The sequence below is a fragment of the Chelonia mydas genome, chromosome 4 (genome assembly GCF_015237465.2).
Source record: "Chelonia mydas isolate rCheMyd1 chromosome 4, rCheMyd1.pri.v2, whole genome shotgun sequence".
Taxonomy (NCBI): Eukaryota; Metazoa; Chordata; order Testudines; family Cheloniidae; genus Chelonia; species Chelonia mydas.
The window spans coordinates 44,886,736-44,902,195 of NC_057852.1; the positions used below are offsets into that span (position 1 = coordinate 44,886,736).

Here is a 15,460-nt window from a genome sequence, read left to right on the forward strand (position 1 = left end):
TTTTCTTCAGAGAAAGAAGTTAGGCACTCAGACCTTAGAGATATCTTACTCCAAATTAATATGACATTAACTCTAACCACCTAGCAATAGTGATTCTGCATTCATCACCTCCAGGCTGGACTATTGCTACTCAATCAGTCTGGAGCTGAAGGCAAAGACTCCAAGAAAAGTACAGCTTTTCCACTACATGATGGCCTACGTCCCAAGAGGCCATGTTGAAGACAGCAGAGCAGCTAACATCAGTTGTCCACAACTTTCACTGAGTTCCTGTTCATTATCAGATCTGTTTCATGGTAGTAGTCCTGGTCTTTAAGGACCTATTGGTCTGTCTTAGGAACCACTCCTTTTTCAGTGCTGTGCTGTATTTACTATGATTATCTTGCATACTCTGGCTGAGAGAGACTAAAGAGACAATAGCAAGGATCTTATCAGCTCACGGTCACAAACTGTGGAACTACCTATCACTGGAAATCGGGATAAACCCAAGTCTTGTTAAGTTCTGGAAATGATACAAAACTCATCTCCTCATGAAGACATTTCGCAAAGAATTAAGCAGAAGAAAAACCTGGCTTCCATCATATGAAAGACTATAATTTATAAGCAGGAAATGAGAATGGCAGAGGAGATGATCCTCAATCCAGATTTACACCATTTACTTAAATGGAGCTGTGTTTGATGTAAAGGAAGCATTGCATTCTGTGATTCAATAACCATGTAAAAGCAACTAGATTCTTTCATAGAATCATTGGAAGGGACCTCAGGAGGCAATCTAGTCCAACCTCCTGCTCAAAGCAGGACCAATCCCCAACTAAATCATCCCAGCCAGGGCTTTGTCAAGCCTGACCTTAAAAACCCCTAAGGAAGGAGATTCCACCACCTCCCTAGGTAACCCATTTCAGTTCTTCACCACACTCCTAGTGAAAAAGATTTTCCTAATATCCAACGTAAACCTCCCCCACTGCAACTTGAGACCATTACTCCTTGTTCGGTCATCTGGTACTACTTAGAACAGTCTAGATCCATCCTCTTTGGAACCCCCTTTCAGGTAGTTGAAAGCGGCTGTCAAAAAAAGACTAAATAATCCCAGTTCCCTCAGCATCTCCTCATAAATCATGTGCTCCAGCCCCCTAACCATTTTTGTTGGACTCTTTCCAATTTTTCCACATCCTTCTTGTAGTGTGGGACCCAAAACTGGACACAGTACTCTAGATAAGGCCTCACCAATGCCGAATAGAGGGGAATGATCATGTCCCTCGATATGCTGGCAATGCTCCTACTTTTACAGCCCAAAATGCCGTTAGCCTTCTTGGCAACAAGGGCACACTGTTGACTCATATCCAGCTTCTTGTCCACTGTAACTTCTAGGTCCTTTTCTGCAGAACTGCTGCCCAGCTGCTTGGTCCCTAGTCTGTAGTAGTGCATGGGATTTTCCGTCCTAAGTGCAGGACTCTGCACTTGTCCTTGTTGAACCTCATCAGCTTTCTTTTGGCCCAATCCTCTAATTTGTCTAGGTCCCTCTGTATCCTATCCCTACCCTCCAGTGCATCTACCACTCCTCCCAGTTTAGTGACAACTGCAAACTTACTGAGGGTGCAATCCATGCCATCCTCCAGATCATGAATGAAGATACTGAGGAGTATTCAGTTTTTTAATTTTTTGTTTGTTTTTGTATTCACAACACAGCCAACAACACCCTAGGTTGGATGAGATTCTGTATCTTCTATTATTTTTCATTTTTCATATAAATTTGTAATGAGGAAGAATAAAACTGGTGGGTGTAAGAGTATTCACTATTGCAACTGCTAGTAAAATATGTCAAAAAAAGATTTTCTGATATTGCAGGAGCCCTGGCTGAGTTGAAAAAGTTGTTACCTGAAGGATCTAGTAAAGAATTGTTTTCCTTTATACAAAACTTGAGTTCATTTCCACAGGCCCATATCTATTTTTTCGTTTGGGGGGGATAGACTGACAGCAGCATCATACCATATTAACAGCATTCTTCAATTCCTGGCTACTTTACAAGGGAGGCCTGTTGCTATAGCTGACAACAGACTGTGAAGCAGTTCATAATTTCAGTTCCTTTTTGGTTCACAGGATTCGGAAGATAAGGGGTCATTATGTCCTTAGAACCTAAAAGTTAGTACCCTTTTTTTCATGGAACAAATAATTGATTCCAGCCCAGCCGTTTTGGACTCTGACCCTCAAAAGTCACCTTGATCCCTAGCAGACGATGCATGGAGGACTTTAGGACCAGGGGAAGTCCGAGAGGAAGCAGGAGAATTGAACAGCTCCCACCTGCTCGGTTTGAATTGCCTTCGAAGTTTCATCTGCAGATTAAAAGTTTGCCTTGGAGGTTGGAGCAGTAGCCTCAGCCGCAAGTGACTCTCTCCTTCAGGTAGACACCGGGCCCTTCCTCGAAACATTCAGGAAAGCTCTTAAGTGAGCGCTGGTATCTGCAAGCATCGGCTTTTGGGAGAAGGAGGAGAGATTCTCCTGCTCTCTGGAGGCAGAAGCTGTTCGACTCATGTTTTCTTTGGATCACAGAAGAATTGCTCCGAGGGAACATTCAATCCTTCCTCTCTGCTTCTCCTGAAATGACAAGCTTGCTCATTGCTCTGAAATAGCTAACCCGTACCGGTGCAGTCATGCAACTGATCACTAGCACTTGGGGAGAGGGGCTTGCGTGAAACCTGGCGGGCAGTTCTGTGTCTGCAATGAAGTGGCCTTTCCTGTGCAGCATGTTCAGCGTTGGCAGGTACAGCATCCCGAGACCTGTCACCAGGAATCTGGAGGATCTGGACTCAGTGCAAAGTATCCTGCTGCACAGGTTAGTGTGAGGGGGAGGGGAACTGAAAGGCAGGCGAGGGAGCTCACAGACCCTCCCTTTCCCACCAGGCACTCAGTTCAGACTCGTGAAGAGCTGTTTTGTTTTTTAATGTGACTAAAGGCATTGGCAATTCTTGTTTTCCACTTGTTTTCTAGCTGCTTCCTCTGGGACAGGAGCAGCCGGATCTGAAGTCCCCTCTGACCCCCGTACACACACAGGCAATAGGATCTCCTGTAATTCCACTAATATGCTGTGATAAAGGGAACTTCTCCAACCCCAGCTCTGTAGGCACCCCGGAAAGGGGTATGCTAAACTTAAAAAAAATCTGGAAGGGCTAAGAACTACTGTGTGACACCCTCAGCAACGAGCTTCCGTTATAGAGAAAGGTAAAGAAAGAGATCATCTCTCCCTGTGCTCATTGCTTAGTTTACAGACCCTACTCCTGTGCATGGCACGCTCTGGCTGTGTTGTAACAGACACTTGATACTTACAAGAGGCAGCAGTTCAGTGCAGTAACTACTACCGCTCTCAGAACAAGGAAAACATTAAAACTGGGAGATGCAGTTATTAACTTACCGCTTTCTCCAGGAGGGTGATTTGTGGGCAGAGAGTCTTTTGTTGTTCAGACAGGAAATGAGAATGTGCTGTTTCCCCCTTTTTCTGTTATTCAGTCGAGGGTGGGGAAATGTTTAATGTCTGACATACAAAAGAAACATGCTCGATAAGAAACCCAAACTTTCTAAGCATTATAGGAGCTGTGCGATTCGGAGACATGGGGGTAAAATGGATTGGATGCAGAGAATATTGAGCCGGGGCTGTTTGTGTCAGGTAACCAAGAGGATGGGAAGAATTTTTACCTTCTTAATGCTAAAACTAAATAAAAGGGCTGGCTGATTTTAGAATAATTAATCATTCTTTTGTTTAGCTCCCTGTTTTAAGGGTACTGGCATTTCCTGTAGTTGCCACATAGAGATGGAAGGAACGCTGTATTGATACACTTTGTAAGGGTACTATAAAAATCTAAGCAATACAATTTAAGGGATTCCGGGGCAATATACAGGCTTACACTTAATAGAAATGTTGGCGGGGAGGGGGACAAGAGGAATCACTTACATGATCATCTTGAATTTTTTTGCTTTAAAAAAAAAAAAAGCACAAAGCTATGCCAGATGGGAAATCGTCTGCACCTTTTAAGTGAGAGTGCAGGAGGAACGTTGAAAAGAAATTGCTTCTTTTCCCCCTTCCCCGCCCCCCGCTCTCACCATCCCTAACATGCGATTTTCCAGTTTTCCCAAAAGAAGCACTTACAATGAGACCTTATCAAAGGGGCCCGTAAAGAAAGGACGCTAAAAGAGATTCCAAAGAGCATTTCCCAGCACTAACTAGAAAAGGCTCTTGACTAAACCACACGTTACAATAGGAAAATGATTCTATTGAGCAGTATTTAATAAAAGCTCATAAGTAGCCTGTGTCTAATAGAGCATCTGTTTCTCAAAACACACTTTCTGCTCAATGACTTTATTTGCTATTGCAAATGAAATGCTACAATCTGTCATGACAGTGCCAGCTCCAAATAGATATAGCTACTGAAACCTAATTATTAATACAGCAGCTCTGTAGCCCAAAAGACAAATCTATGCAACTGAAAAAAGTTTAAAATCAATATCTACAAAATTGTAGCTATGAAAATAGAGACAAATACTACCCTGGAAATAAGTAGATAGGGAATTCTGGAATAGATCTGCCCTCATATCGCATTGTGAAGCAACTTTATCTGAATTACAGATAAATGCTCCCATATGCGACTGGGGACCCTCTGAAATCTGAACGGTATGGATGCATTTGTCAGTGACTGTAAAGCTGAGTGGGTATTGTGGGTTTTTTTAAGCCACAGTAGCAAAATGCTGCCCAGTAGTATTTCTTATTTTAATTTACTTTCCATGCACTGGAGTACTATTTGTACTTACATTTGCATTTTGACTGACTGCAAAGAATCACTATATCCTTTGTGCTTAACCTATATGCCATAACTAAGTGATCCTAATAAAGGCTGTGGAATTTAACCCAAAAAAAAGCAAGTTGTGGAAAATAACGATTTCAAATTATTACTACTTTAAATGCTAATAGGCAATGGTTGCTGGAAATTAAAGTAGTTGGTGTCTCAATAAAATACTCCCCCAAAGGAGTCACATAGGTTGGTGTGGTCTTCCTGATTTTTTTTCATATCTGTCTTCCAAAATTTTGTTGTTCTTCTTACCTCTTACTTCACTGAGGACACCAATGAGAGAGGAAAGGGAAAGAGGCAAAAAAAAAGGTGAAATCTGCATTTACTTATTTTGTATGTGGTATTTGCAAACCTGAAGGCGTTTTCCTCAAACTTTCTATTATTTTCTGTCACAAAGGCAGCCTTCACTCTGGCTTTAGGTTATCTTAATATAAATACACTAATTTAAAATGAACACAGTTCCCCTGTTAAATTCACCTTGCCTTGAAGTAAACTGTCCCGACACAATACTAGCAGCAAAGTTGTGAACAAAAGGTTTTATGATGCTTGTTTCTTTGCTTTTATAAAGTATTAAAGACCTGAAAGTCCATGCCACTCACCTTTCAAACACAAGCTTTTTTTCTGTTTGTTTTTAACCTTACATTTTTTTTCATATTTGTATGTCTTCCCTTTCCTGTTTTGCTGAAGATGTCCCTTGGAGAACACAAATGTACCCCTACATTGAAAGGGCCAGGGTAGTGAATCTTTAACAAAAGAGGGTTGTTGTTTTTTCTTCCAACTTTGTTTCAGTTATTTGAGCAAAGTAGGCGTTAACAAAAACAAACAGAATCTTAAACTAAAATGAAAATCACTTCCCTGCTCCACTGTGGTTTTACTTGCTTGGTATTTATAATATCATATTCCTACTAGTTCTCTAGTTGACCATAGAGTCTTCCAGGAGAAAAACAAGTAGAACAGACCTGAATTTCAGATGTTACAAGATTTTTTTTGCTGCTTTTACTTATGTCTTCTCCCTCATCTTTAAAGAAACAAAACTTGTAACTTCAAAGTCCAGTGGAAAATGGGGGAGAGGGAGAAAGCTGGGGACCATATAAAATGTTGTTAAGTGTTGGCAGTTAAGAAAGGCACATTCTGTTGTAGTCAAAGCACATTCATTGTTTGCTGTGGTCTATTTATGCTGGCTATACTATGTAAAGGGGACATAGAGCTGGCAGATCCAGCCACCAGGAAATTGTCCTAGCTTGAGGGAATCTCTACATGGTATAGAGCCAGCAGCACAACAGATCTATGCAACAGTTCCCCCCTCAATCCCCCCCAGCCTCTGACATTGGGGGTGTAGATGGAGGGGAAAGGGTGTAGCTGAAAACTCTCTGAGCTCTAGCTATTCCTGCAATGGTCCTTCAGGCTCATAAGTAACAGTCATGAGTTAAAGCAACCCTGGCTGGCCCCAAATACAGGAGGTGCAAAGGTGGCATGCAGCCACCATGTCATCACTTTCAGTCCTGCATGGAGCGGAATTCAGCCACACCCAAGACCCAGGCCTGTGTCTTGTCTACAGTAGCCAAAGAAATCATGCTGGCATCTTTCTAGCAAATTATGTTTAATCATGGTTCCTAGATAAGGTGTTAAGATTGGGCCTTTTGACACAACAAGACTAGACTGTGCTATAAGAGAGTGAGGGCACTTCCATATTTATAAAAGCAAAACAACCAGTCTTTATCCTTCTACTACAAAAGAGAACACACATTCTGCAAATGCCAGACTTTCCTTTTGCAACTTCCCATTGGAAGAGCCAATTACCAATGAATAACAGTGGAGAAAATAAATTTGTTAGTCTCTAAGGTGCCACAAGTACTCCTTTTCTTAGTGGAGAAAATAATACTCAAAAGGAATAGTTTAATTTTCAATTTAGTCAATAACTATCTCTATTTTCATTTATATAAAGTAATGCATTAACCAGTTGTCTAATAGGAGATAGTTATTATATCAGTACCAATGACAGCCTGTGGCAGAACTCTTGCCATCTGTTTGTTGTTAATGCAGGAAGCACTGGAGAGAAGGTTCACTAGACTTCCAAGTCAAGACTTCCAGTCCAGCTAATCATGTTAAATATAAAGGGTCTTCCATATGAATGATTATTTCAAAGCTGCTTGTAATTTTTCTGTATAGGGAATGGTGGCAGGGTTTTCCCTTCTACAGAGATCTTATGGGAAATTCTGTCTTTATTCAAAAAACATCCTGCTGTGAGAGACAGTGCCTTTCCTTGGTTGTTTCCACAGCAGCAAAAGTCATAAATGTTTCAGAAAACATACTTGGGAGATTTGCCACTACTGCTTTCAGTAGACCAATGTTCTATGGTGCTTTGCTCCCTAATACGGTTAACCCTGTAAAACAGCAGAACATGGGCTTTCCTTCTTTTGCAGGGGGAAGCCTGTACTTCTCACTTGTTGAATTAACAACTGGAAACAATTAACCGACCCTTGAACTCAGTGAAATTTAACATAACGGAACCATCTGGCATAGACTATCACTTCTCAACAGAGACATTTTCATGTGCTGTTCACTGCATTAAAGGTGCTAGCAAATATAAATGGAATTAAGCAGGGAGGGATTGAATATCTCACCTCCATCTCATTATTAAATCCTGATTTCTTGTGTAATATTCCATTTAGAAAATCACTAGACATTGGGTAATTTGGAGGCGTTCGTGTGTCTCCTGTTTATCCAAACTGTTTTGTTTTGAGGAGGTGAATTGCTTGAGGAGTTGGGGTGGGAGAGTTTCCCCTCTTGCTTCTTTGGAAGTAATAAAAGAAGGCAAGTCAGAGTATATCTTGCCTTTATGCCATGTCTTAAAATTACCAATTGCTAGTCTAAAATAGAAGTCATAGGTCTGAATTTGTTTAAGAATTCTCCACCATTAAGATTGGTATACTTTGAGTGAAATTTTTATGTCACCTAAGATAGGAAAAGCCTATCACTTCCTATCCTGAAGCTGAATGGAACAATTAGGGTTTTTTGTACTACTATGTTTTCTTAATTTTCTCTTATTTTCTTCCATAAGAGCATATATACATGTATCCTTCCCTATATGTGGATGGAGTTGTATGACTAAACCCATATACTTGCATTCAGTAGATAACAGGCTTGTGCTTTTGCTCCTAAAAGTAAAACTCTTGCCTAGAGCCTACTTCAGAGGGACCACAAAATTCTAGTCTGAGATTTCTGTAATAGTTCCAGTTGAAAAGTTAGTTGTGTAGCTAAGGACATGTGTCCAAAGCACTCCTTTGTCTGTTAATTCACTTGGAATCCTTTGTTCACTAGTTAACATTTTCTGAGACTGTCTCAAGTACGGAAGTTTCACACTAGAATCTTACACCTACTGCAACAAGCTCCAGCAGTGTAACGTCTAGATCTTCAGAACACAGATAAATTCCACAGTTTTAGAAATGTTCCAACAAGTATTTTCCATCCCATTCTGCATGTACCCTAACATCCTGTTGCATTTATTGACTGTAGCTGTGCATCCAGCATAGGTTTTCATTGAACTGTCTACTGTGACACCCAGCTTTTGAGTTGATAGAACCCTGTTGGATGCCTTAATTTTTTTCCTCTGATGTGTATCACTCTGCACTTGTTAACATTGAATTTCATTTACAATGTGTTGCTCATTTAGGTCTCTGAAGTTCTTCACTCCTCTGTGGTTCAGACTAACCTAAATAACTTTGTGTCATCTGCAAACTTACTACCTCACTACTCACCCCCCTTTCAGATCATTTAATAAATGTATGAAACCTTGAGGCACCCTGCTGTTAACCTTTTTTTGCCATGGTGGAAACTGTCTATTTAATCCCACACTTTCTGTCTCCAAGCCAGTTTTTGATATATGGTGATGATTTTGCTTCTCACCAAGTGCCTACTTAGCTTCTTTAGGAGCCTCTTGTGCAGGACCTTGTCAAAGGCCTTTTGGAATTCTCAATAAATTGTCAGCTAGTTCTCCTTTATCCACTACTATACTGATGTGTTCAGAGAATTTTAGATTACTGAAACTCAGCCAGATAACATGTTAAAACTACAACTTGCCTTGTCTGCAATGGAATTTCAACAATTAGCTAACATGTTAAAAACACCCTTTTTTCCCCTCCTAATAAAAGGCCTCATGCATTGTCTGAACTGGGATTTAAAGTTGTGATATTAACATGTTAACTTTCACATGCTAACTAGCACATTTTAAGTATACTGTAATGGCACACTGCTTTTAACAGGTGCTAAATTGGTCAATTCAAAGCCTAGGATTTCCCCAAGGCTTCAACTCAGCCAATCTAGCAGGTTAAAGGCAGTAGTTTTGTCTACACTTCTTAAATTCTAATCTAGATAAGGCTATAATGAAAAACTACCATGAACCAGCCAAAGCCTTTGCCAAAGGTTAAACTGCTGCTGTGGCAACTAATCAATAAACTTTAACCTTGTAGTGTGTAGACCTGAACCATGTTTACAGCTAACCATACCAGTAATCAGAGGGGTAGCTATGTTAGTCTGTATCCACAAAAACAACAAGGAGTCCGGTGGCACGTTAAAGACAAACAGATTTATTTGGGTATAAGCTTTCATGGGTAAAAAACCCACTTCTTCAGTTCGTGGGTAAAAAAACCCATGCCCAAATAAATCTGTTTGTCTTTAAGGTGCCATCGGACTCCCCATACCAGTAATGTGTTACAAAGAAAATTCAAAGCTGTAGTGTGGATAGGGCTTTAAAGTACATTATTAACTAGTAATTGCATTAGATCTGAATCGAAAATAATTTCAGGGTTTTAACATCTGCTTTTTTTTCTATTACTGGAACAAGATCTATGGTTTGGGAAAGGTTTAGAGTTCCTTAAAAATGAGCTGGATCCCAAAAATGTTTGAAAACTGTTACAGGCCACATGAACATCCCAAAGTGACCCTTTTCATTTTGTTTGTTTGTTTTTTGAAAACTATAATTTCACATGAAGCAATTTGTAAAATTAAAGCTGATTCCAGGTAAACATTTTCGTCTACTGAGTCAACCATATTGATGTATTATGTGCCTCCTAGCAATAAGCAAGCCATCAGTTAATCCCAGATATTGGTTGTATTTGAACACATGCTTGCTTTTGGGATAGCAGGTGTAATGGGGAATCACTACTGGAAATAAACCCAGAAGGTTATGTTCAGCTTCTGTTTTACCTTAGTCTTACCTTAGTTCAGTTCTGGGGCAGGGAGTGGGGCCTGGTGGCTAGAAAGTGAGCAGAGACTCAAAACACCTAGGTTCTGTTCTTGGTTCTGTCACCAGTTCTGCTGGGTGACTTTAGGCAAATCACCGTGCCTCAGTTTCCCTACCAGTAAAGTGGGGATAACAATACTGACTCCTTTTGCAAAGCGGTAAGAGATCGACTGGTGAAAAGCCTTGGATAAGAGCTAGGGCTTATTAGTATAGTGTGAAATGCACCTCAGCCATGAGTCTTTTCACGGCTGGTGCCGGGGTCTATCCCACGCTTTTCTGCCTGATCCCTCGCAAACGAAGGTGCAGTCCGCTCGTCAGGCTGAGCCGTGGGCTGGGGAGATGGGAATCGGTACCCACGCCCTCGCATGCGGCCACAGGCGCCATCAGGGCACAGGGGTTGTGTCTGTCGCTCCGGCCCCGGCTGCCCGCGCCTCTACTGATCGCACAGCGCCCGGCGGGAGCGCTCCCGGGCTGAGGCCGGGTCGGAGCCCGCGCCTACGGGGAGCCCCCCGCGCTGTTCCGCAGTCCCGGACCCTGTGCCGCCTGCTGCGGGGCCGGGGGGTGGGGAGGCGCTCAGGCAGGTAGGAGCCCGAACCCGCCGGCGCTACCCGGTCGCTGCTGCAGCAGGAGCTGCCTCGCCGCCACCGGCCTCTCTCTCTCAACAGGGCTTCTCCCGTCTCCATGGCACCCGGCCGGCGGCACCAATAGAAGGGCGGGGCGGGCATCACGTGCCCCCCTCGTGCTTCCGGGGGTTGGTATCATGGCGGCTGGGGGCTGCTGGGCTCCGTAGTGGTGAGGTGACATCGCCCCCTCCCCCCCCCCGCCATGGAAGAGCCGCTGTCCCTCGAGATGCCCCGGGAGCTGGCGCCGCGGCAGGAGGGGGAAGAAGCTGTGGGCTGCGGCGACGACAGCAGCGAGACCGGCTCCTGCTCTGCATCGTTCTCCGGGGGCTCTGAGTAAGGGCGCCCCCACCCCCGTGGGCCTGGGGCAGAGAGTGACCGTGTTCTCTGGCCCTCGGGAGGGAAGGACTCAGATCTGGCCAGCGTGCGCCGTCCCCTGGGGTCAGGCGCTGCAGCCAGCCAGGCTGGCTGGCGTCCAGGGCGCCAGGTGTGAGACAGCGCACCTCGGCATCCTAAGGCTCCTGACGCCCAGCTCCATTCAGGAGCGCTTGGATTTCACGCTCCCCTTTTCCACTCTTCAGCTGTGAGAACTCGGGCAAATAGCTTCACTCTCTGTGCCTCTGTTTCCCACCGTAGAAAAGGGATAGGAAGGACCTCCTGCACTGGTGTCCTGTCAGAAAGTACTTTGGGGCGGAAGGTACTGTAAAAGGGGAAATGGTCTCAGGACAGTTTCAGCCCTTATGTTTGAGTCAATATAGGGAGGTTCAGTTAGTCAATTTCTGTTAGTCTTATTAATAATTTAAATAGCTCCCAGAAGGGGACTTGGCTGTTTAACTGTAATAACAAAACTGTTACAAATATTACGTTTAAAATAACTATTTGTGCATAAATATGGATGTGCCAAGTATTATGCATTTCCGTAGATTGTGGCAGCTGGGATCTGAAAACCTAAAGTTAGGCTCTTAAGTCCATATTTAGATACCTAGATAAGTGGTGTAATTTGCTCCTAGGAGCTTCTGTTAATTTCAGATGGCTACACCTTTTGTTATTTTAGGGTTACACAGTTCCCCTAGCTAAAACATAAAACATGTTGATTCCCCCCTTCCCCAAGTTTTGGGCAGAAAACTGATTTATTTATTTTTTACTCTGTTTCCAAAACATTGTTCATTTTATGCTGGTGGTAGGGTAAAGCCCGGTCTACACTTAAAATTTAGGTCGACGTAGCTACATCACAGGTATGTGAAAAATCCACATGCCTGAACTCTGTAGCCATGCTGACCTAACCCCAGTGTAGATGCAGCTAGATTGATGAAAAAATGCCTCTGTTGACTTAGCTACTATTGTTTGATGTAGACTGTGGCCTAGTGTACACTACAAGGTTAGGTCGATTTAAGCTGCCTTGCATCAACCTAGCTGTGAGAGTGTCTTCACTTAATTTGACTCCCGGTGATGTAAGTGAGTGCTGATTTAGTAACCTCACCTTCCTGAGTGACATACAGTCATGATCAATGCAATGTCAGTGTAGACACTTCGTGGCTTACATCGACTGTTACTGGCTTTGAGGAGCCGCCTCATAATGTCCCACACTGACAATACAGTTGATACAAGTACTTCTGGTGAGGATGCACACCATGAACACAAGGAGCCACGTGTGTGTGACACAAGCGATTTAATAACTGTGATGGCTGTATGCTGACATAAGTTAGGTCAACATAAATTTGTAGTGTAGACATGATGTGCCTGTACAGTTCCGCAGTGTAAATGTGGCTTGAGTTTTCTGTGACTCCTTGCTATGTTTGGTGGAATGAGTAAGGGCCTCAGTTCACAAAAGTAGCAAACACCTTGAAATCTACAGAAACCTGTTACTTCTGCACAGCTAACCTGCGTCCTGATCCTTTCCCTGGCATCAGAATCCTGAAATATCCTTGCTACTGTTGTCTAACCTTCCTTTTGATTATACTACTCCAGCCTCTGTTTTAGTGACTATTTTAGCTTAAGGCTGGAGTAGTTCTGCTACTACAGTATGGTCTGGAAGTATGTGTAGGATTTCTTCTCTTCCAGAAACATCAGTAAGATTCACAGTTAACACTCTAATGAGATGCATAGAAGCAGTGTATGCTTCTTCTGGAGGCAAATCCTGTTCCCTGCAGATGACCATCTTGTAACTAAGGGCAGGTCTAAGCTTAAAGTGCTGCATCAGTGCAGCTTCGCTGATGTAGTTGTGCCCCTGTAGTGCTTTAATGAAGATGCTATAAGCCACTGGTGGGCAACCTGCGGCCTGCACACAGCCCACCACTGCTCTGAGCCAACAGGAGCGAGCCTCTCCCATCAGCTTAGTTAATCCATCTCCGCGACAGGCCACATCAGAGTTTGGGAGCCAGAGCTCATGGCTCGGCGGCAATCAGCCTGGAAGCACTGAGAGCCTTTTTCAAGCTGGAGTTCTTGGAGCTTCCAGGCTCCCTGCTGCAGAGCCAGGGCTCCCCAGCTCTTCAGCATAGATCCTAAAAGCCCTGGGTACTCGTCTCCCCAGCAGCCCACCAGGCAAGCTGGCAGAAAACGAGGCAGGGTTCTGAGGAAACCCTGTCTGTTTCATAAGAAGTTTATCAAAAACAACACATTTCCACAAAACATTTCAACAAATTGGCATTTTCTGCCAAAAACCTGTTTCATCAGGAAATTCCATACCAGCTGTAGTTGCCATGTTTTGGTTGTGATTCATATGCACTAAAAACCTCTGGGACTTCTTTTCTCCTTTCCCCATTTGTCATTGTGTGGGTAAAATTCTGTTAAAACCTTAATCTGTTAGTATAGATTTCTTTTTGTCTAGAAAGTAACAAATATGTGTGTGGCTAGACAATTATTGGAAATATTTCTATAATAGTTCTAGATTTGGTTTCAGCAGAGGGAGAAGAGAACAACTAGTGAAGATAAAGTTAGTTTTTGCACAGTATCATGTGGACTAATGGTTGGAGGTTGAAGTACTTCACTATGTTGCATAGCTGACCTATGTTCTTAATTTGTAATTTTAGAATACAGACTATTTTTAAAAGCAGTCCTATTTCTGTCTGCCTCTGTTGTTTTCAAAGTTTTTTGTTTGGCTGTAAGATCAGAGCACGGATTATACATCCATCCATTCTAGTACATCTTTATTCATATTTTTACCAAGAAACCTGGACAGACGTTTTGTAGCTGACTCTGAAAGCACAGCAATGCTAGTTAGATGTAATTCATAGGTTTCAAAGTGTAAATTTGTATGAAAACTGATATCCTGCTCTAATCAGTATATTGTCCCAACTACTTCAGTGTCAAAATCCCTACTAATGAACCAAGGACATTCATGTTCATGCCTACTTCTCTAACAAATTTCATTTCTTGAGGCCATATTATATTGCGGGGGAGGAAGAATAACTTCCTATGTTCAGCTTATACAGTTTTTTTCAAATCTTTACCCAGGAAGGAAGAACCTTAGTGGATGGGTGAGGCTGTGTAGGTCGTGTGGCCCCATCATCTTGCAGATCCATGGGGAAGGAAACTCCCAGGCCTATACAAATTTGATCCCTCTGTGCTGCTGCTCTGCTTGCTACTCCCTCCCCAGTTGCAGTGTTCCTGTGGAAGCTGGGGGTATGAGGGTGGGAAAGACATGGAGACTCAGTTAATTTTTCCCCCAAGCAGCATGAACTTGTGTGCAGATGTTTGTTTGACTACAGATGGCGAATGCTGTGCAGAATGACTCCTTCTGCCACCAAGTTATTTATATTAGCAATTAGGAGTCCAGCTATGGGCTAGGACCCCATTAGGGTAGGGGGCTGTACAAACACAGAAAAAATATATTCCCTGCTTCCAAGACGTTACAATCTAAGGGCTTGTCTACGCTGGCACTTCACAGCGCTGCAACTTTCTCGCTCAGGGGGGTGAAAAAATGCCGCCCTGAGCGCAGCAAATTTCAGCACTGTAAAGTGCCAATGTAAACAGTGCACCAGCACTGGGAGCTACGTCTCTCGTGAAGGTGAGTTTTTTAGACTGCTGGGAGAGTTCTCTCTCTCTCTCTCTCCCCCAGCGCTCTGCTGTGACTACACAAGCCATGTTAAAGCTCTGCCATGGCAGCGCTTTAGCGTTGCCAGTGTAGACTAGCCCTAAGTAACCAAAACTGTGAATCTCCCTCAGAATGGCTCTCATGGGGTCTCAGGAAGGAAAAACAGCATCATGGAGTTCCTTCATAAGCATTCTATCGGAAATCTGTCCAGATGGAGTCACCTCAATTGTCCCTTAAACCTTCAGTTATATAGCTGACTGTATATAATGTGCTTTACTCACCTAAACCCATGGAAACCTATATTACCATAAGAGTAATAATTAATTTAATTTAGACTGACTGTGGAACTAAGATTGTACTGTTATCAGTTCTAAATGGAAGCTTATTTTATTGACACTTAAAAATAAACCCAGTTGGGATAGGGAAGGGAGGTGGAAATCTACCCATAAACAAAGCATTAATAGTCTGTTCTCTTTTATTGCTATAGTACACTTTACTAACTCAGTTTTTATTTGTATGCTGTTCATAAATGCCATCAATACAACTGTTCTTTCTGATGGCTTAAGGGATGAACATGGGAGAGAATGGACAGGATGTCATTCTTGTTTGACTAAAAGAAAATCCCTCACTCTGATGGATAATGGTTACTTATTTAGACATGGCTTTGAAAGGAACAGTTCAGTGAAATTGGCTTCTGTGAATGATGCTTTTGCAATCGATGAACAGTAAGACA

At 42.8% G+C, this 15,460-nt stretch overlaps 1 protein-coding gene and 1 long non-coding RNA gene across 5 annotated transcripts in view; one reads left to right on the top strand and one right to left on the bottom strand.

Annotated features, from left to right (window-relative positions):
- The first annotated feature begins 2,461 nt into the window (after nt 1–2,461).
- The window catches only part of INTU (inturned planar cell polarity protein), a 109,780-nt gene continuing 96,781 nt past the window's right edge, over nt 2,462–15,460 (top strand). Inside the window, exon 1 of one of the 4 annotated variants that reach the window (XM_037897172.2) lies at nt 2,462–2,827. In XM_037897172.2, the coding sequence (XP_037753100.1) occupies nt 2,715–2,827 (113 nt within the window). In that variant the 5' untranslated portion in view covers nt 2,462–2,714. Of the gene's footprint in view, nt 2,828–10,804; nt 11,031–15,460 lie in introns of those variants that run through there. The other 3 variants (XM_027821611.3, XM_037897174.2, XM_043545544.1) reach the window with 3 other exon arrangements.
- Nucleotides 2,463–10,186, bottom strand: LOC122465528. Its single transcript, XR_006290446.1, has 3 exons — nt 10,049–10,186; nt 3,404–3,523; nt 2,463–2,589 (listed from the first exon to the last, which is right to left on the bottom strand). It is a non-coding gene; the product is annotated as an uncharacterized LOC122465528 (long non-coding RNA).